This window comes from Protopterus annectens, chromosome 8.part0, assembly GCF_019279795.1.
Source record: "Protopterus annectens isolate FY-2018-M chromosome 8.part0, PAN1.0, whole genome shotgun sequence".
Taxonomy (NCBI): domain Eukaryota; kingdom Metazoa; phylum Chordata; order Ceratodontiformes; family Protopteridae; genus Protopterus; species Protopterus annectens.
The window spans coordinates 1,932,842,697-1,932,865,447 of NC_056741.1; the positions used below are offsets into that span (position 1 = coordinate 1,932,842,697).

The window sequence follows — 22,751 nt, forward strand, 5'->3', positions numbered from 1 at the left end:
TCAGCAAGAAGCCCTTTAATGGTCGCACAATTGCATATCTAGATGCAAAACAGTGCAGGAAAATAGCAGCAGGAACCCTAGGCTGAGAAGACAAATATAAAGGAGAGGTACTTAACTAGTTGATTTATTTTAGTAAACATAAGAGTGCGTAGAAAGATGTACATTTTACTGAAGGGGTCACTTTGGTGAATGTTTCATTTTGGTGCTTGTACAGATACTAGGAATGTTAATGAAGGGGTCACTCGGGCAAATTATTCACTTTGGTGCTTGCGCATACCTCAGCATATTACTGAAAGGGTCGCTTGAGTGAATGTTTCATTTTGGTGCTTGTACACATACTAGGAATGTTAATGAAGGGGTCGCTTGGGCAAAAAAGAAGTTATGTTCTTATCATAACATTCCATCTGAGTAGTAGACTTCATTCTTCTGCACGTATGGGTATATGGATCCGATTCGGATCCGAGCCGGCAAAACTTTTCAAGCATCAGCTCTGAGCTCCAAGCTCTTCCCCTACCTATAATACATCACTTCCTCCTATCTAGCCCCAGATCGAGTTTGCTGTCACTAAAAGGCAACATAACCACAACCCTAAACAGGAAAAAAAAAACTGAAGAGTGAGGGGGGATGGAGGGAGGGAAGGTGCAGAAGAATGAAGTCTACTACTCAGATGGAACGTTATGGTAAGAACATAACTTCTTTATCTGAAGTAATTGACTTCATTCTTTCTGCACATATAGGACAGAGTCCCCAGCTACTAGTATTCCTGGGAGGCCCTTATGGAAGGATATTTCTGAGCACCGCAGAGCCAAAGGATGCCCTCCCTCTAGAAATAAGATCCAATTTATAATGAGAGATGAATGTGTGCGAATTGGCCCAAGTTGCTGCCGCACAGATATCGTCTAACGGAACTCTTGACCAGAAAGCTGCAGAAGTGGCCATTGCTCTAGTGGAATGAGCCTTCAATACAGCAGGAGGAGATAAACCTTTGTCCTTATAAACTTGTGCAATACAAAGAGTGATCCACCTTGCTAAGGACACTTTCAAAACTGCTTTGCCCAAAAATAGTTTTGAAAAGGAGACAAACAATTGATCCGACTTCCAGAAGGGTTTAGTCCTATGGAGGTAAAAATGAAGCTGTCTGTGGACATCCAATAAATGAAGCTTACGTTCACCTCTATTTTGGAAATTTGGGAAGAAGACTGGCAAATTTATAGACTGATTAATATTGGCTGCTGAGGACACCTTGGGAAGAAAGGAAGGGTTCATACGCAGCAAAACCCTATCCTTGTGGAAAACCAAATAGGGTGGCAAGGAGGATAAGGCCTGCAACTCTGAAACTCTCTTGGCTGAAGTGATGGCGACCAAGAAGGCTGTCTCCCATGACAAAAACTTCATCGGAACTGAACCGGCTGGCTCGAAAGGGGGAGAGGTCAAAGCCTGAAAGACTAAAGTCAGATCCCAGGGGGGCACTGTTTCTTTAACTGGTGGTCGCAATAGAAAAGTGTCCTTCAGGAAAGCTTTACACAATTTGGCAGAAGCCAGAGCAACCTTATTTTCACCCACATGAAAATCAGAGATGGCAGCCAGCTGAACCTTGATGATGGAAGCACTTGCACTTGATCGAAAAAGATCGGCCAGAAAATCCAGTATGACCGGAATGGGGGCTGTAAACAGGTTCAGATTGCACTGAGAGGCCCAAACGCAAAAACATCTCCACTTGTTATTGTAGAGTTTCCCAGTGGAAGCTTTAAGAGAAGCTACCAGAATATTCTTAACAGGGTACGAAAGTCCGGGAGTCCTGATGATCATGGGAACTGGAGCAGCCACGCCATCAGCTTGAGACTGTCCAGGTTGGGCAGGGACAAGCCTGACGGGTGAGAAATCAGACCCGGACATGGATCTAGAATCCATGGAGGAGACAACAGGTGAGACCATAGGAAGGGAAACCACACTTGACGCGGCCAGAAGGGAGCTATGAGAATGACTTTGCACTGCAGCCGGCAAGCTCTCTGAAAGAACTTCGGAATAAGAGGTAATGGGGGATAAGCATACAGTAGCCCGGGAGGCCAAGCATGGACTAGAGCATCCCTGGAGACATCCCCCGGAGGGGGGATCAGAGTGAAGCAGTTGCTGCACTTCGCGTTGGAAGGAGATATGCGAAGAGATTGCAGCAAGGTTGACCCCAAACACGGAAGATCTTCTCCACCACTGATTGTTTCAGAGACCACTCATAAGGCAAACGGATTGTCCTGCTGAGACTGTCTGCTAGAATGTTGGAGCATCCCAGGATATGCGTTGCTATGAGAAACCGGCTGGTGGATATGGCCCACTCCCAAACCCTCATGGCCTTGCAACAAAGGGGGTAGGATCAGGTCCCTCCCTGTTTGTTTATATATCAGACTACAGACCTGTTGTCTGATTGAATGGCTACCATCCCCAGAGGTAGGACAGAGTGGAAGGCTGTCAACGCTAAAAGCACTGCCCTCATCTCCAGGACATTGATGTGTAGCTTGGTCTCTGGAGGGGACCACATGCCTTGGACTGTTCTTCCCAGGAAGTGCCCCCCCACCCGAGCTGGGAAGCGCCCGTGGTCACCGTGGCTTGAGCTGGAGGGGCTAGAAAGCTGCGCCCCATGAAAATGTCTGCTGATTGAAGCCACCACTGGAGTGACGTTCTGCATGTCCGATTGATTCGGATATGGAAATTCATCGGAAGGTCTAGCCAGGACCATTGAACTGCTAGATTCCACTGAAGGACTCTGATGTGGAGACGTGCAAGAGGGAGGATAGAGATTGCAGCTGCCATCGAACCCAGGGCCTTGAGAACATCATCTGCTGTGACTACCAAGTGATCCAATATCGCCGATACATGGAGTCTGAGATTTTCTATCCTTTTCGGGATGAGAAAAATCTTTGACTGAATCGAATCCAACCGTGCCCCTATGAGGTCTATGATCTGAAATGGAGCCAGGTGGGACTTGTTGATATTGATCGTGATGCCTAACTTGTGATCCAGACCGAGGAAGTGGTGTAGGGCCTGACACAAGAGACGTTTGGTGGATGCAGCGAAGAGCCAGCCGTCTAGGTAGGGGAATACCTGAATGCCCTGAAGTCTCAGGTGAGCCGCTACGACCGCCATAACCTTGGTGAACACCCTGGGGGCTGTGGTGAGACCAAAGGGTAGGGCTCTGAATTGAAAGTGACTGGCTCCTAGCCAGAAGCGTACAAACCTCCTGGAGCTCCTGTGGACCTTGATGTGATAGTAAGCATCCTGTAGGTATAACAAGCACATCCATTCGCATTCTCTCAGAAACGGTAGAATGGACTGTAGAGTGACCATCTGGAATTTTTGTTTCTCTACCGACAGGTTGAGGATAGACAGGTCCAGAATGGGCTGGAGGTCTCCCGTCTTCTTTGGCACTAAAAGGAACCTGGAGTACATGCCTGATCCAGATTGATCTGGGGGGGACCGGCTCGATGGCTGCAGCTTCGAAACTTCTAAAGCTACAGCCTCCCTGTGAGCAGGTGGAACATCTGGAAGGTGTGCTGGAGTTATGGGACATGAAATGAAGGGGATAGAATATCCTCTGGATATGATGTTTAACACCCAGCAGTCTGCAGTAATGGACTCCCATGCCGCTGGATGTAAGAAAAATCTTCCCCCGACTGCCTCCAAAGTAGAGCAGCCGGGCAACCCCTCAGGGTTGCTGTGCAGGTCTGTCAGAAAAAGGTTCCCTAGACCCTAAGGCTCTGGGACCCCCTCTGCCTCTGGGATGGCATTGGTCTTCTCCCTCTCTGCCTCTGGGGGACAAATACTTCTGAGTGTCACTAATGGACTGTGATTTCCAGAACCACATCTTCTTTTGCCCCTTTTGGTTCCTGGAATAGGACCTCTGGGGGTTAGAGAAGCGGATTCCAACGGCTGACAAAGTCTTTCTGTCCTTCTCTCTCTCTGGGTTAGTGTGTCACGTACAATCTTCCCAAAGAGGGATGATCCATCGAAAGGGGCATTGATGAAAGATGCCTTAAAGAGGTCTGCAAATTGACACAGCCTGATCCAGGCATGACGCCTCAAGGCAATGCCTGTACCAGCAGCTCTCGCGGCTCCCTCCATAGCATGAGAGAGGAGATGCATAGAGGTATTAGTCACTGATTTCAGTGTAGTCATCTTCGCAGTGAAAGACTGCTTGTCCTGTTGCGAAAGAGACTCCGGGAGTGACTCAGTTAGTTCCGATATAAGGTCTTGCTGCAGTCGGATAACATGTGCCAAGTAATTCAGCGCACAAACAGAAAATGTCGCTGACGAGTACATGCGCTTCCCGAAATGATCCATCGACCTGGACTCTTTGTCTGGTGGATGAACCGAGGAACTCTCCTGTGCCAGTTCCTTCTTTGTGGCAGCTGCAACCACCAAAGCATCTACCGGGGCTCCTTTGGACCATGCCTGCCTGTCTGACGGCAGGGAATGAATTTTGTCTGGCCTTTTGGGTATAGGCTCTACAGTGTCAGGATCCTTCCATGCCCTAGTGGTGATGAGGTCCACCAAAGGGTCAGCTGGAGGGGCGACCCAGGAAGTAGATGGGCCCGCGCCAAAGGCCTCCAGGAATACGGACTCATCCGCAGAGGGTTTGGGGGCTGACCAACCTCCTCTTTGGTAGAGGATCTCCATAATGTCTCCGAACGAGACGTCCTTGGTAGGTGATCTAGGGGAATCCTCTCCTTCATCCAAGTCCGTATCAGTGGTAATGGACTCAGGGGAGTCCAAGTGCCTCCTCTTACACTTGCGCTTACGAGGTTCCTCTCCAGTGGGACTCTCTGGAGAGGATTCGTAAGCCTCTGGGGGTTCCCTGAGGAGAACAACCTGGGGTTGCCTTGGCACAGCTGTCCCTGAGATAGGGTAATGGGAGCAGAATCCAAAATCAGAGGGGTCTGGGTAGGATCCGAGTAGGTGAGCTGTGGTCTCAACCCCTGGGAGAGAACCCTTTCCACTGCCCTGAATGCCGATGGAGAGCACACCTCCATAGAATGTAAGGATGAGGCTCTCCCCGGCACCGAACCAGGGATTGGAGCCGAGGGGGTAGTCCGGGCACCGTGGATGGGATCCAAAAGAGCGAGATCTTGACCCTCGGGTCTGACTCCCCGACCACGGCTCCGAGAGTCCCCTGGATCTGAGATCAGATCAGAGGAACTTAAGGTGACGGCCAGCATCGAGGAAATGAGAACCATCGGCGCCGACCCAACAGCTCCGAAAGGTCTCGGACCCAAGAACCCCAAAGCATCGGGTCGGTTCGGGGAAGGAGCAATAGGGTGGAACATAGTTGAAGAAGGACTCTCTCCAATGGGAGAGGGCCCTGGTAAGACCCCCATCTGAATCTGGTTCTGGATGAACCTCCTCATCAGCCTGTCCATATCAAGGTCAGAGACACTCCGAGTCGACCTGGAGGAAACAACCGACTCGGGTCTTGGCCGGATCTGAGGGGAGTGCCTCGGCTCTGATGGCTCCGTCGGCTCCGGTGAGAAACGGGGAGAGCGGAGCCGAGGAGAATGAGACCTGGGTGCCTTTAAAGAGGGGCTGGAGAAAGACTCCCTGTCCGGTGATCTTTTTCTGGGCCTATCCCTCTCTTTGTGGTGCTTCTCCTTCTCCTTTCTGTCGCTACCTCTCTGAGATGACTCCGATGAAGCAGGCCTGGCAGGAGGTTGAGTCCATGCCTGCACAGTGTCACTGGCTGGGGAGGAAACCGAGGCAGACTCCAGGGCAGAAGCTGGTAGCAGACCCTTAGCCACAAGCTTAGCCCGACGATCCTTCAATGCCCTAGGGTTAAAGCCTGAACAAATGTCGCAGGATGCAGGCAGATGGGCGACCCCTAAACACAGAACACACAGAGTGTGGCCATCGGCTGGTGAGAGCTTATGACCACACTCTGTGCACTTCTTAAAAAGAACCTTAGGCTGTTCAGCCATAGCAGAGACAGTAAAAGCCCTAATGGCCCACTCACACACACACTTAAACAGGGATTGGACCTAGGCGGGTAACCAGTATCACAAAAAAAAAAAACACTTATAACTTTTTTTTTTTTTTTCTTTTACAACTAACATGATGCCAAACGTGAAGGGAGGAAAAAAAGGGAAAGGCATTCACACTCAACTATCGCAAAAAGACCAAAAAACCTTACCACCTTGCTTAGAGCTCAGAGACCACGATGCTGACTCTTAGAGCGGCAAACGAGATCTGGGGCTAGATAGGAGGAAGTGATGTATTATAGGTAGGGGAGGAGCTTGGAGCTCGGAGCTGATGCTTGAAAAGTTTTGCCGGCTCGGATCTGAATCGGATCCGTATACCCATATGTACAGAAAGAACGAAGTCGACTACTTCAGACTGATTCTTTTTGGTGCTTGTGCATACTTCAACATTTTACTGAAGGGGTTGCTTGGGTGAATATTTCATTTTGGTGGTGGTACAAAAAGTAGGGATGTTACTGAAGGGGTCACTTGGGCAGATGTTTAATTTTGGTGCTTGTGCTTACTGTACCTGGACATTTTACTGATGGGGTCTCTTTGGGAAATGTTTCATTTTGGTGCTTGTCTATACCTGGACATACTAATGAAGATGATGCTTGGGGAAATAATTCATTTGTATATCAGGGAAGTGCTTGTGCATACATGGTCAGACTGCTGAACTGACCACTAGGCAAAATAATTTACTGTGTCATTTTAGTGCTTGTGCATGCAGAATAGTAACTAATGAAGAGGTTACTGGGAAAAATAATTCATTAGTGTATCAGGGAAATGCTTTTGTATAATTGGACAAACAAGTTTGTGGATTGCAACTCCACTTTCAAAGGTGAGGCATTTCTTTTAACAATGGATGTGAGTACTGGCCTTTTCACTTTTTGTATGACTATGATGTCTATTATGTTTTATTTTGTGAGGGGGAGGGGTGGCAAACTCAGTAAGCCCCAGGGACACAAACTCTAGCTATGCCACTGGATCAGCAACACCAGAATTACCAAAGAAACCGAACAAAAATACAATTAAAACTCAGCAACAAAAAAAGTCATTAATTGATGTTAATGTAATAAAATGCAATGTGTTCCATATTTTTTTCAGTTCAATTCAAAATTATCATTAAAAGGGCATTTTTTTTGGTGCACTATTTTAAGCTCAATTATCAGTGTGGATATCGTTTTTTCTATTTTAAGTCACTGATTTTTCTTTTACTTTTATACTACATAGCAGCAAACTTGACTGGAATGTATTTTTTTAAATAAATGAATATGTAAAGAATTGTTTCTCTTTTGTTCAAGGGGGTCAGGGGGTGACACTCCAGCAGAGTCAAGATAGGCATTTTCCGAATTTTTGACACTCCGAGTCCAAAAGGTTCGCCATCACTGGACTGACTACTAATTTGCCAGAATTCAGTAAATTACTAAAATCCAGTCTCACCTCTATGAATGGTCTAAATACACTTGCTTCCGTTTTAGTGGATAATAGATTCACATTCTTTTCCTACTTTACGAATTTACTTAACTCTTTTCTGTTGACCCTCAGCAAAATTCACTCTTTCATTATTGACTGTTATTAATACTTGCTGCTCAAACAAATACATTGTTGCTACTACTCTCTCATCTCATCCTGTCGTGTAATATATGCAAATATTTCTGCTTCCATATCTTATACAATATTTATTTTTTGCTTCACTTTCTTAGGTTTTTGTATATTTCTATAATAAACTCTACATAGATGTCTTCTGTTACATTACAGTTTGTTATTATGTTTTAAAAGCCTTGTAGCACCAGATGTATCTGTAAAGGGTCTTTAGATAAATCCACTCTCCTGGTTAACAAACTACATAACTAAAACAGTAAATGACAGCAGGCATGAGAGACAGCAACAGTAACAGAATGATCTAGATGATCTTCACCGTTGATGTGACACTCTGAACCTATGCAGATGGATGGATGAAGAATGGAATTCAGGAAGAATACGCATAAAATGGAAGGGAAGACTAGAGTTTAACAGAGGAATAAGAAAAGGCAGAGTCATTTTTTCAGGAATTTCCAGAACATTGAGAAACTCACACAATCATGCACCATTTCTGTACATAGCTGTAGTTTTCTTGCAAAGTTTATACAGTGGATTAATCAATGCAATTACTTCACAGAAGAAGGGAGTGCAGACAAGAAAGTAATAGTAAATCACAGCTTGGTTCTCTCTCAGCTACTGTTTCGCTGGCTACCTCTCAAGTTTGGAAAGCTAAAAATAACCAAAGGTCCCCAACAGGCAGACTCCTCAGGGTCCCATGTTGTTTTTAGAGGTTATGTATGGAAAGCTGTTTAGCATCAAGGCTGAAAGTATGACATGCAGTCTACGCTAGATGGACAGAAACAGTCGAACATCACTTACACAATAGTTTGCAGGACGTTTTAGGAAGGAAGGTGTTAACATGGCATTTAATTCAAACCACATAGCTTGTTTACAACCCAAAATAACTTCAGCTGCCTACTTACAGAATCCAGTGCACAGTCAGTACCGGAGAGGTCAAGATGGCTCAGCGAGTTTGGATTCATGAGGAAGTTGTATAGCTGTCAAAGTCAGAAAATAAATGTTTACAACCTGAAAACAGGCAAATACAACATCATGCTATATTAACAGTGAAAATAAGCAAGACAGATAATTTATCAAGACTCTTCTCAGAGGAGATACTGTACATATACATCGTCAAAACAAATTTTGCCTTCAAATAATTTTATAAGGTACAAAGTACTAAACGTTAAACAGACCAACTTCTGATGTCCATTACTTTGCTCTCCATTCATCTATTACTACAACATACTACAAGAAGGGAAAGTTTCAAATGAATGCCTAAATCAAAATACATGTCTGGGCTGCTGTTGCCCTTTATATGTATCTGAGCTCCTTTTGTTACAGTAGTTTAGGGCACATTTATGTCCTTGCATTTCACAGTACTTCAGCTGACATGTGAACCCCTGCCATACCTCTCAACCTCCTAGTGCAAGAAATCTGGACATAATGGGGAACAAAGGCCTACAAATAGGAACATATTTTAAATATTGCTCTTAGAAACTTATAGAGCTGCTAGAATAACAAGTTTTGTGTTATAATGGATTTTCTGAATGATATGAAGTCTGAAACTCAAACGTATTTCATTACTTAGTGACTCGAATCCTCAGATCATCCCAGTGATTTGCTAGAAAATCACAATTTTTTTTATGAGGAACAGACCAAATGTATGAGGGAAAAAATCTAGACATTCTGTGAAAATTTGGACAGTTGAGAGGTATGACCCCTGCTATCACAGCACTTCAATGCACATATGGGCCTTAGCTATGAAGAAATCTGTGTTGCTGCTATCACAGTCCTTTAATCCATTTCTTGGTCCTTGCTGTCATCTTACTTCAGTCTACATTTCAACCCCTGTAGTAACATTACTTCATCCAGCAAAAGCAAGGAGATTTCTCTCATACACATATCTAAGAAAAGGAACCAGAGAAAGGTCCCACACACACAATATCATATGTCCTCAGAAATTACTACTAACACACTTATTATGAACAATTGTTTATTTTTTCATGATGAATTTGAATTACTTTAAAATTTAACTCCTTCTCTCTAACACAAGAATGCTCTGTCCCCAGTAAACCCTCACCATAGCCTTACTATCTTTTGAAGAATATAGGTCTTTCTGTTTGAAAAATGCTGCTATACTGGTGGTTTAAAACTTTTATTTCCACTGTTTTGTTTCTAATGCCTGTAATTGAAGATGGTACAGTAACTAGTAATCCACAAAAAACACACACTGCACCAAATGATGAATTTCAGGTGGTCATCCAATAGAGGGTGTCCAATTCAAAAATCCACAAGTCTCAGCTGTTCGCTTCAACAGTTTATTAAAAAACACACAGCACAAAATATATCGGATTAAGCGCTTTCATCTCTTATCCAGAGACTTCATCAGAATCAAATACCTACAAGGCAAGTTCATTTAAATAACCAATCTATTGCACAAGCATCCACTTCATTGGTTAAGTATACAATTGATAAATTGTGCATTCACAATTAAAGTGCAAAAGCTCTGCTTGTAAACATGTCACATCCTTTCTATGCATTGATGCCATTACTTAAATGTACTTCCTCAAACTAAATCAAAAAACATATATTGCTCATTATTATTAATAGTACAAATGAATAAATAGATATATACTATTATGTTGTAAATATATATTATTATTAAAAATATGTATATAAATATACTGCTAATATATTATAAAATCAGAAATCAGAAAAAATAAGAAATATGTACAATATGTGTGCTGTCCTAAAATCATTAATTACATAAAATATATATAAAATATATATAAAATACCTACTAGACCAGAATATCATCTACATGAAATACATCTTATATTATTTTATTAAATATTAATGTATAGTTGTTGTTGTTATAATTTGGTACCCCCTATATCAATTTAATGTCTTTTAGGGTCCAAAGCTCTCAATTTAAGAACTGGGGTGATGGATAGATGGTCATTGAGGCCAGGAAAATGTATAGCATCTAACCTCAATTGCCAAATTAATTCTCGAAACTCCAGTTTTGTTTCCCAATCACCCCCTCTTTCTCCCAATAAAACTTCTTCCAATACCCAAAATCTAAACTCCGCTTGCTGGCAGTTCAATTTATGTCTGTATAGGGCATTGTGCTCATTCATTTTATCTATATCTCTAATATGTTCATAGATTCTCTGTCTAAGGAATCTCTTCGTCTTGCCTACATAATATGCCCAACATTTAATGCAGTAGGCAAGGTAAACCACACCCTTAGTATAACAGCTAAAATATTTCTTGGCTTTCATTGAATATTTAATGCTTGTAATGTTTAATTCTTTAGTACCAGCCATAAATGTACATTGTTTACATCTACCACATTTAAAGGTACCAACTCTATTTGTTGCTCCTCTCAGTGTCTCTTCTTTCTTTTGTTCATATATTTATTTCAAATGCCTATTTCTTCTATAACTAATTCTTAAAGGTCTAGAAAAACAATCCACATTAGATGGTATCTTTTTAAAAAAGTTCCACACTGTGTTAATACATTTCTTCAACCATATTATATTATTACTATATGTAAGTATTAAATATGGATTAACTTTGTTGTTTTGTTCTTTGGACAATCCAGTACTTTGTTCTCCAGTTCTTAATATTAATCCACTATTCAGCAATGGTCTATAATTATCACCCCAACCTTGAATAATGGCTTCTTTTATTGGGACATTAATTCTATCAGGATATCCCCTATCTCTAAATAACTCATGAACAAAACTTATTTCTTTCAAAAATTCTTCCCCGTCAGACGTTATACGAGCTATACGAACCATCTGTCCTTTAATAATGTTGTTCTTCAAAAAGGATGGATGGTCACTGTCATAATGCAAATATGCATTGGAGAAGCATTCCTTACAATATATTTTGGATTTGTATTTTTTATTATCTCTATCTTTTGAGATTGTGACATCTAAATAATTAGCTTCTATGCTATCACTCTTATATGTAAACTCCAAGAACTTTGTAGTTTGGTTCAAGTATTCCATAAATTTTGGAATAATTTTTTCACTCCCCTCCCAAACAATAAAAATATCATCCAGGAATCTGTAATATCCCCGGATATACTTAGAAAACAATGTTCCAAATACGTAATGTTTCTCCCAGTATAACATGACTATGTTAGCATATAGGGGAGCACAGGCAGTACCCATAGCCACACCATGCAACTGATGATATATATCACCCTGAAAGTATATGTAGTTGTACTTTAAAACTAGCTCCATATTTTCCAATACCAGCATATATTCATCAGCTGTTAAAAAGCCAAATTCAGTAATCATTTGTTCGAACCAGTTCATTCCCACATCGTGGGGAATAACTGAGAACAAATCTTTTACATCTATTGTTATAAAAATAGCTTCTGGCAGAAATTCTGATTTTCCTATTTTCTCCCAAATATCCCAAGAGTTGATAAGTATATGTTCGTAGCCCTTATGAAACCTCTTGATTTTCTCATCAACATAAATGGCTATAGGTTGTGTTTTGGAACCTTTAGAAGTAACAATAGGCCTCATAGGTGGATTTTGGATCCCTTTATGTACCTTGGGGATCCCGAATATAGCTGGAATAATTGGATTACTGACTTTAAAGTATAGATAAAGATCCATATCAATAAGCCCTTGCATAAGGTTATCTTCTAAGATGAGGTCAATTCTCCTATAAGAAATATTCACTTCATTTCTTGATACTAAAGAATAGCATGCAACATTGTCAAGAAACTGTGTGTTTTTTAATAAACTGTTGAAGTGAACGACTGAGACTTGTGGATTTTTGAATTGGACAGCCTCTATTGGATGACTACCTGAAATTCATCATATGGTACAGTAACTTACAACATTGTAAGTATTACTTGCATCTGGCCTGGTTCATTTATGAAAAGATTTTGGACAGCTTACCTACTAATAAACCCCATAAGCAGGAAAGAACAATTACCAAACCAAAGAAGCACAGCTATACAATTTAAAGGTGCAGTTTCTGTGGCAAAAGATAGCACAAAAATAAGAGAATTTGTGAATTATTTAATCCATGGGGGCATGTATCTCCTAAAGTGTTTTATTATAGTAATATATGAAGGCACAGGCATAGTTAAGTTTCAGTTTAACCATGTGTTGTGGGTGCATTGTTTGTTGACAAAGGTAGAACCAGAGTGACCAAACTACACTGCAACCTACCATGGGTAAACTATTATTACACACACTTCTACACTCTATTACAAGAGTAGAATACCTTTTACTGAGCAGAGTGACAAAACTCTGACTTCTAATGTTGTAGAAATTCAAATGCCAGGCAGACAGACTGCACATTGAAGGTGGGGAGAACTAATACTTATATGATCCCTGGATAAGCTTGTTTTTTAAATGTAATGATTGTACTTATTTTTTTATAGTAAATGCAGCTAAAAAGACACAAAGTGCTGCCAAAAATAAAAGGAAGTAAGGCTACAATGGCACTGATCAAGATACTCCCCATCTGCAGTTCAGTTTTCCAACAGAGTGCCAAGCAAAACTTGTGCAAGTGTCATGGTTTGGCATTGGCACTGGGGGTAGCAGCGGCAGCTATTAGATACAACTAGATCACTTGGCATCAATCAAACTAGTGGTATAAAGAGCATGGTAAAATTAAGACATTCAAAATAAATGGGTAGGTTTTGATTTTTTTTATATCACATGACTGAATCATGTGATGCAGTAGAGATCTATACAAGTTGTAAGCTTATGTAGTGTCTTAGTTTGGTGAAGGTTCAGCCACATGAGAAGACAGGAGAAAAAGCATTTAACTTTTAGAGTTGGTTTTGAAGTTTTTTTTTTTTTTTACTAATCGAATGTCCATTTTGTGTCTTCATGTTTCTAATGTGAAAAGCCTAGGCACCTCTAATCTCTTTCAGCACCCTGATGTTCCTGTCATTCTACAAATTCCAGGGCTTCCAGAACTATATCTAATATACAGATGCAACCTAACCAGGCCTTGAGAGAAAAAGAAAGGGTTTATTTATTTGTTTCTGGAATCAGTTCACTCGGGGATACACAGCAAAATTCTGTCTGCTGCCATGCCCTCCACTCTGCTCCTAGTGGTTCAGTCCGGGTGTGATAAATGACCACACATGACCATCCAGCTTTGTGACCATCAGTTCCACTCTCGCTAGTTGAGATTTCATATCAGGTTTGCTGTGGCTTAAGTAGAGAACTGTGAATCTGTCCACACTGAGCCTCAGTTACTACCTTTCAGTCCACTTGATCAATCTTTCCAGCCATTCCTTAAATCATTTTCTGCCATCCACTGCTGAATCTGTTTACCTATTTTGTGTGATCGGTAGAGTTAGATCCTGGTTCCTTTTTTCTCACATTTTTGTGAATGAACATGATGAAACAAACTGGAACTAGGAATGACTCCTGCCATACTACACTTGTTACATTCCTTATTCGTGACACTGTCACACTCCTATTTCCTGATACTGTCACAGTCCTTAATTGTGTCACCGTCACACTCCTTATTCGTAACACCGTACCTCTCACAAACAATCCACTGTGTCCTGCACACCAATCATGCAGCATTTCAGTTCCTCATTCTCAGTTCTGCTGCTACCCCATGCAGTTCTTGCAGTCGCCTCTGGGAAGCCAAGTCAAAGTCTTGCCGGAGGCCATGTAGATCACATCTACAGGTAGTTTCCTGCCATGTTATCCTGAAATTCAGTCATTAAATTATTAGATTATAAAAATAAAAAAAATTAGATTTTATTGACAGATCTTTTTTTTCCATGAACCCATACTGACTGCAGTCCATGTGACTTTCAAGGAAAAAACAGTCCTGTACCACAGGCCTTTTTTATATGATCCTATCTAATACTGCTGTTAGGGTAAATGGGCATACAGGTCCATGGATTTTTTTTATCCTCATGTACAACGACACTACTACTGATGTTTTCCAGTCATCAAGCACTTCCACACTGGCTGGTGATCTGTGGAAGATCTCCCATAAGGGATTCGCCAGCACACTGGCAAAATTCCTGATGATGCTGGGAGGCAATCAAGCTAGTTCCTGTGTGTTAGCCTTTCTTAGGGTAGCCAATGTCTTCTCCACCCCTCTCTTTGTCCTGATGTCACTTCACTGCTGTCCTACTCTCAATCCTAGCTCCTTCACACCAGAACCATAGTGGAGTTATGTACTACCCAGTGCAACTCCTTTGCTCTGAAACTGTAGCAAGCTATAGTAATATAACAAGCAGCTTGCTACTGAGCAAGCTATAGTAATGTAACAAGCAGTTTGCTACCAAGCAAGCTATAGTAATGTAACATACAGCTTGCTACTGAGCAAACTATATTATTGTAACATGCAGCTTGCTACATTTAAATCAACAGCACAATGCAGTATCAGTATTGAAGTGTGACATCCCCCAAGAATTCCCAGTATTGCACCCCCATGCCTTCAGCAACTGCTAATCATGCCCCCTAACAGCTTGCCCACAGGGTAGCCACCCCCTTCACACTGTTTTAGTTACAGCCCTGCCTCACAGCACAGCATTCTGCTTTCACTTACCTTTGCAAAGACTGAAGTAAAGTTTTCATTCAGTACCTGTTTTTGTCTTCCATGTTCTTACTCTAATGTTTATAAATTCCTCCTATCCTACTTACTACAAATATGCCTAAAAAATCATTTCCCCCTCTAGACTGCTTCTTCCTACTTTTGACTTGTGCCTTTCCAGCTCTCATCTCCTTTGGCAATCTTTAGCTGTAGTTTAACTTAGCTTACACCATACTTCATAAAACCAACCACCCTAGGTCTCACAAAAAAGAAACACAAGCCTTGTTTTCTATTCTAACAAAGATCTTTTAGAATTAAAAAAAAAGTTTATAAGGAAGATAACATGGCAGTAACATGATCCCCTGTAAGGTGTGTTAACCCTAAATCTACCCCTGCACCTTACCTTAAAAAAGCATTTCCCATAACATTACCACTGTTCAGATAACTTATGTCTGAATATTGGGTGCAGTTCTGGTAATCATATTGCAAAATGAAACTTAGTTTCTTTTTGTGATCTTTTTTTTTTTAATTTTATCAGTTTTTTTTGGTATGTTGATATTCAAAATGTTAGGCATTGACCACCTGTGGTTCGATGCTTGTGCATTTCAATAATTCAACACACACTCATTTAGCTGCATAGCACTTTTATATATGCATTTCTTCACCTACAAATTTAGTTGGTGATACACCCATTCATCGACAAATTGTTTGTCGAAAAGGGAAAATCATCTGATCGAACATTACTGGCTTTTCCTGAGTGAGACTGTGGAACAGCAGGGATTGGAAAATTTGCCTTTTTCCACACTATAATGCACTCTCAAAATCTGCATATATAATTATCAGAGGGTGTGGGGTGCAGATGGGCTTGCCCCACCAGAAGGAAAAAAGATGTGTGTGTGTGTGTGTGTGTGTGTGTGTGTGTGTGTGTATATATATATATATATATATATATATATATATATATATATATATATATCTATATATGGGTTCTGGACGTTTGCTTGAATGAGCAAATGTCAGAAACCCAAACGGCCAGGCATACTTACTCGAAAGTGTTTTCACCGAAAAAGCACTTTCGTGTAAGTATGCCTGTTGCCGAGGCTGTACTACGGTGTGGGTAAGGTAAAATTTCCTTTTCCCCACTGTAGTGCGGTCTCGGAGGGAGAATATTAAAGTGGGGGATATGGGGGGTGCAGGGGGGGCAAAGCCCCCCTGCTAAAATGTTAATGTAGTGTTTTTTTTGTTTTTTTTGTAACACGCTTTAACAAAAGCGTTTTTTCGATAAAAGGGCTTTCTTTAAAGTGTGTTCGGTTGTTATGGATTCGGACGTTTGCTTAGTTGAACAAACGTCCTAGATCTATATATATATATATATATATATATATATATATATATATATATATATGGGTCCCTATCAAATGATAGAAAGCTCATTTGATAGAAACTCATTTCACTGACACCATAAGATAGAAAGCTCAAAACACTAAAAACTCATTTGACTGAAACTCAAAACACTGAAAATGCTATATGCCCTTTTCCCCACATAGTGCGATCCTGGAGTTAGTATATATAGTTAGCGGGGGTGTGGGGGCACAGCCTCACCACAATGGGGGATGTAGGGGGCAAAGCCCCACACATAGTTTATGTAAATATTGTTTTCTCCAAACAGTTATTCATTGTAGTTATAAGTATCCATGGGTAGGGTTTAAAATGTATGAAGAATGTGGGGGCTATGCCCCCACAGCCCCCCTAATTATATATACTAACTCCAGGATCGCACTACCATGGGGAAAAGGACATATAGCATTTTCAGTGTTTTGAGTTTCAGTCAAATGAGTTTTCAGTGTTTTGAGCTTTCTTTGTTTTGGTTTCAGCTAAATGATTTTCCATCAAATGAATTTTCTATCATTTGATAGGAACCCATATATATATATATATATATATATATATATATATATATATATATATATATATATATATATATATATATATACACATGCACACACAGAGCTATTTCATTTTTATTTTTTCATATTTTTTTTTAATTTCAAGCATTAAGTTCAATAATAAGAGACTGTCTTATGAAATTTCATGAAAATGTTGCAGTCTTGTTTAAATGACCATTTTCCCTGACTATAAAAAAGTAGATTTTCAGAATCTGATACCTCTAGAAATGAGACTATCCTGAAGCACCAAGGTTGCTCTTTCTGTTATCTTTTCTAACAGGTTGCTGAATAAACTGAAGAAAGAAAAAAGGTTTACACTAGTGTCTTTTCGGAATATATTCTGCGAATTCTGGACTTTGAAAATATTTGATTTATGAATATGAAATCATCAGTGCTTTTTTGTTATCTTTTCTTAAAAGAAAAACATGGTTTGCTTTCCATAGTGGGGAAAACTCAGAGGAAAAATTGAACAATACTTCAATAAAAAAACAAGAAATAATCATGTTAGTAAATAAAATGAAACCAAAACTTAAACTGATTCACATAGCTGAATATTCTAACAGCTTTGAAAAAAAATAGTTTCCCCCTTTCAGAATTAGCCAAAATAGTCAGTTACCCACCTGCTCCAACAACTCACAAAAGTTGAAAACTACTTCAGTCCTTACAAACAGAAATACAAGGTTGGCTTTATGCTTACAGTAGAATTTTAAAAAGTGTTTTAACACCTTCAGAACTATTTTCTTTAGTCCTTTAAGCAAACTACTGACTGTTTTTGCTATTTCGCTCCCCGCACAATTAAATGTTGCATCTCTAAAATGGTCTTGTATATTCCCTTTAAGCTTTCAGTTAATGTTACTAGGATAATACCTAGAGTTAGGCTTTAGACTGTGTCCATAACCTAAAGTACAGGAAAAGGTTCCTCTTGATTTTTTAAGTAAATTTTTATCAAATTTAACATACATGCAGCACTTACAAAGAAAGACAAGAAGATAACAAAGTTACAAACAAGGGTATTTAACAATAATGACACAGCAGACAGAAATCACTGATTTTATTAAAATGTAAACACTTTTGCTCCTGTATCATGCAGAACTTCACCAGAACAATGAAACACAGAATGTCCACTCCATTTATCTATGTAACTGCAGATCATATGATTTTATAAAGCCAATCAAACATCTGCATATCAAGCAAAAACATTAATAACCTGCTAAAATACAAGTATTAAACTAAATGCTTGGGTATGTGTGTGTGTGTGTGTGTGTATGTATGTATATGTATATATATATATATATATATATATATATATATATATATATTAAAGCATAGACCACATCTTACCTTTGGTAAATTATCAAAATAATATAAAACAAGCATCCCAAGGATTCAGAAACACCACATCTATGATCATAGCCAAGCCTGCAATATTTACAATGTGTGATAAGCCTCAATGCTTATTACTTATGCATACAGCCAGGCCATTGTGCATAATGAGCAGCTTCTCATCATGGCTGCAGTGCAGACCCATTGCCAGATCATGTCAGAGAGCCTTGTGGCAGGATTAAAGTACGAGCAACTGAGGCAGACACTGAAGGTGCATTAGCACTTCTGGTAGTCATTGCAAATGCACATACACTGACCACAGAACCACGTTGCCAATGTTGATAAAATGTACAGGAATGTATATTCACAGAAATGTTCCATGAAATGGAAAATGTCAAGGATGGCTAAGGGTGGAATAACGGTTTCAGTATGGCAAAAAAATCCACAGAGATAGAAGAGTGCAAAGGGAGCTGCTCACCAAAGCTGGACTGCAAAATACAATGGATAAGGTGGTATGACAATAAGTGAATGTAGAATAATGTGAAACCTAGACAGGAGAGGTGGGATAGAGTAAAGTAACATAATGTACCGACCTGCAGCAGTTCCAACAACACCAAAGTGAGAGCGGTAAACCTGTACTATAATGTGAAAGCATGATAGCATCAAGGATGTTGACTTTCAGTCCATTTGGGAGTTCATCGTTAGATTCCTGGTGGTCCACTTTTTATTTTAAATTCTGTAAAGACATCAATAATGGCACACAAAATGCTTGCCTGCAAATTGGATTCAGTTGCTTATATTGCTTCATGGTAAAATAATCTGGAAGCCATCGCAGAGGATTTACAGACACTTGCATGCATTGCATGTAAGGTTGCACCAAAAAACTCTCCTTTGAAATACAATAAAACACAGAACTCTGCTAATCCTAGAACATATTCTAAAGCAAACCTCCTACTTTGTTTGTGTTTGTGTCTTTCGGCTTTTTCCAGGTTAGGGGTCGCTACAGCAGAACTCCGGTCCACTAATGATTGGCAGTAGATTTTTACGTGCTGGCTTGCTGGGCCTAATGCACCACCTTCAATGAAGGAACACCCGTTCATGCATGTCGCTACACAGAAGACGCTCTAACTGAGGATCGAACGGGCAATGTCTAACTGTGAGGCGACAACACTACCGCAGCACCACCACCGCAGTCAAAGCAAACCTCCTACTATTAAGTGATATTCAAGCAAAATTTCAAATTTCCCTTCCCAAACAAACCATAAGAAAACTGTTGCCTTTGTGGAATTATTCGAAGACCCTGTACAATCATATTAATAGATGGAGAGAGAGACAGCTTTGCCTGCCAGAAAATAAGCACACAACAAACTCAGAAAAACATGTCACCCTGGTGGAATCCAAACATCAATGGGTTGTATAACAAATGGATGAAAGTCATGGCAAGCAGCATACCTCTCAACTGTCCAGATTTTCGCAGAATGTTCAGATTTTTGCCTAATAATTTTGGTCTGTTCCTCATAAAATTTGTGGTTTTCTGGCAAATCACTGAGATGATCTAAGGAGTGAAGTCACTAAATAATGACACACATTTCAGTTTCAGACTTCAATTCCTTCAGAAAATTTATGTTAACATAAACCCTGTTACTGTAGCAACTTTCTACATTTATAACAACAATATTTAAAATCTGTCCCTGTTTTAGAACCTTTGTCCCCCATTTTGTTAGGCTTTGTCCAGATTTATTGCAATAAGAGGTTGAGAGATATGCCAAGCAGGATAAAAAAAACCCTCATCACAGATGTAACTAATCCAAATTTAATAACATGAGCTAGTCTGTTTGTTATGGAATAAAATAAGAATTATAACCCAGCAGCTATAAAACAGCAACCCAATTTGAAAACCAGTAACTTTTTAATTGATTAAATACTTAACATAAAAAAACTAAATAACAGGCCTAAAATATTACGCCTTAAATGTATTTTAAATGGTGTATACCTACTACAAGTCAGAAATGAAATGCAATGCAATTCACTTTAACAGTTATTAAGTAGTAGAATGTGAATTACAAACCAACATTTGTAAACAGCTGGAAATCCACAAAAATTAACAAATCTAAACTGTAATCCAAATATTTGATATGTAATTCAGCACTCTAGAAACTTACATTAAATAGAAAAACAACAAATTTAATTCAGTTAAAGGTGTAGAACAGCCCATCTCAAAGATTCTTCATATTGAATTTACCAAAATAGCCACTATAATAAGATTGTTCCCTACCCTCCAAGATTCACTCCTGATCTTGCTTAAATTCTTTGTACAAATTAGGATTTTACTCCAATAAATGCAATGGCATGTAAACTAATATATTAACAGGTTGTTGACACTGGGTGTTTCATATTTTAACTACAATGTCCTTGCTTGGTACATCACTTCTTTTTTTTGACGTATTTATTCCACTTATTTTCTTCCTTTAAAAATAATTTGTTAAAAAACAAAAACAGAAATAACTATGAAATACTCTTGACAGGATAAAAGGACAGCAATGCAGATTCCGTCCTGGGACCGCTCCTGTTTGGTATCTACTTCTCTGAAGTACAGGCTAACACAGAAGGCCTCTGGCTAACGAAGTTCGCAGATGACTGCAAACTAGGAGCCATAGTCAAGTCCCCAAATGATGTGAACATCCTACAGAAGGGTCTCTCTGAGACAGATGCCTGGTGTCAGAGCCATGGCCTCAAGCTCAATGCCAAAAAGTGCAGTGTCATCCCCTTTGGTAAAAACTCTGTACCCATGAACTACCACATAGGCAGCAATCTACTTAACACCAAATGCGTGATAAGAGACCTTGGGACCCAGGTGGACAGTAGTCTCTCCTTTGATAGTCACATCGCCACGGTAGTCAGGAAGTCCTTCTACGTGGCACACCTCATCATAAAAGGGTTCTCATCCAGGAAAAAAGAGGTCATCGTTCCCCTCTACTCGACACTCATTAGACCCATTATAGAGTACAATGCCCCTTTTGGAATGTACCTCACAAGACATCTGCAGAAGCTGGAAAGGCCACATAAGTACCTCACTAAGAGGATTACTGGACTCAAACAAATGCCCTACACTGACCGCCTCAAAAAACACCAGCTTTACTCCGTAGCATATTGCCTACTCCAAGGTGATCTCTGCCTAACATATAAAACTGTGTTAAACCCAGAGCTGTTGGACATGCTACACCTAAAGAAATCCCAATCCCTCCGAGCTACACGCTCTAGGGACCTAAACCTTGTCACCACAATAAACAGGACATGCTGGAGGGATAGATTCCTATCCCAGAGACTTCCCATACTCTGAAACAGGCTACCCATCTATGTCAAGCAAAGTTCTTCATTAGCACTCTTCAAGAAAAATCTTGATGAGTGGATGGGAAATACGAAATACACCCCGGGAATCACTTCTGTGTCGCTGCTCGACAGTGGCACAGGAAAATAACTTTCTTGGGTGGCGTAAGCCAGGGAACCTTGTTGGCTAGGCTTACGTAGGCCCTTGGGCCGATAGCCTAGTACCTACCTATGAACCTATAATTGTAATCTTTTAATAAGTAAAACTCAATGGGCCTAATTAACACGAGTACAGAAATACCAAAAGAAAAATTGTAGAAATGTATATTATACAGTTTTCAGTGCATTGATAAAACATCTTACAAGTCGTCTTTTTAAAATTATTATGCTACAACTCTCTTGTATGTCATTCTCAAAAGATAACCCTGTCCTAGTTTTGAACTTATTCTTCTGTTAATTAGGTAGCTCAACTGAGCTATCTTTGACCCTTTACAGCCATGACCTGTAGGGTAAATGCAATATATATGGAACATTTACGGTAGTCAGTCAACCACTATGTCTCTAGCAGGTGGAAGGAAAGTGGAGGATATGAAGGAAATGATCAGCAGATTTCAAAAAGATGGTGCCAAAGGTCAAGATTACCTTATATCTGCAGCCGCAACTACTTTTTATTTTTATTTTTTATTTATTTATTTTTTTAGAATCTATTGTTAAATCAGAACCATACTATAGCATGCGTACAGCATCATTAAAAATGATAAAAAAACAGAAAATTTCATGAATGTAGTTGGGCCAAATTCTGCAGTCTACAAGGCTTACTTTCAGAGTGAAAATAACATTGGCTATCCTTTACAGGTTCATAGGTAAGTACTAGGCTAGCTGCCCTTACAGGCCACTTTAAGCCTAAGCAGTTTCTCTTTTTGTACTCAAAATAACATCCCATTTGGTTATAGATTGGCCTTACCTACCCATGGTCAATAATTATATATTACCCATAATGAGAATAACTGGGATCATA

At 40.0% G+C, this 22,751-nt stretch overlaps 1 protein-coding gene across 3 annotated transcripts in view; it reads right to left on the bottom strand.

The window, feature by feature from the left end:
* LOC122809736 (capping protein, Arp2/3 and myosin-I linker protein 2-like) overlaps positions 1–22,751 on the bottom strand; it is a 1,549,910-nt gene that overhangs the window by 620,701 nt on the left and 906,458 nt on the right. For all 3 annotated transcript variants that reach the window (XM_044081444.1, XM_044081445.1, XM_044081446.1), the window contains exon 11: positions 8,507–8,581. In XM_044081444.1, coding sequence (XP_043937379.1) covers positions 8,507–8,581 — 75 coding nt within the window. The remainder of the gene's footprint in view (positions 1–8,506; positions 8,582–22,751) is intronic.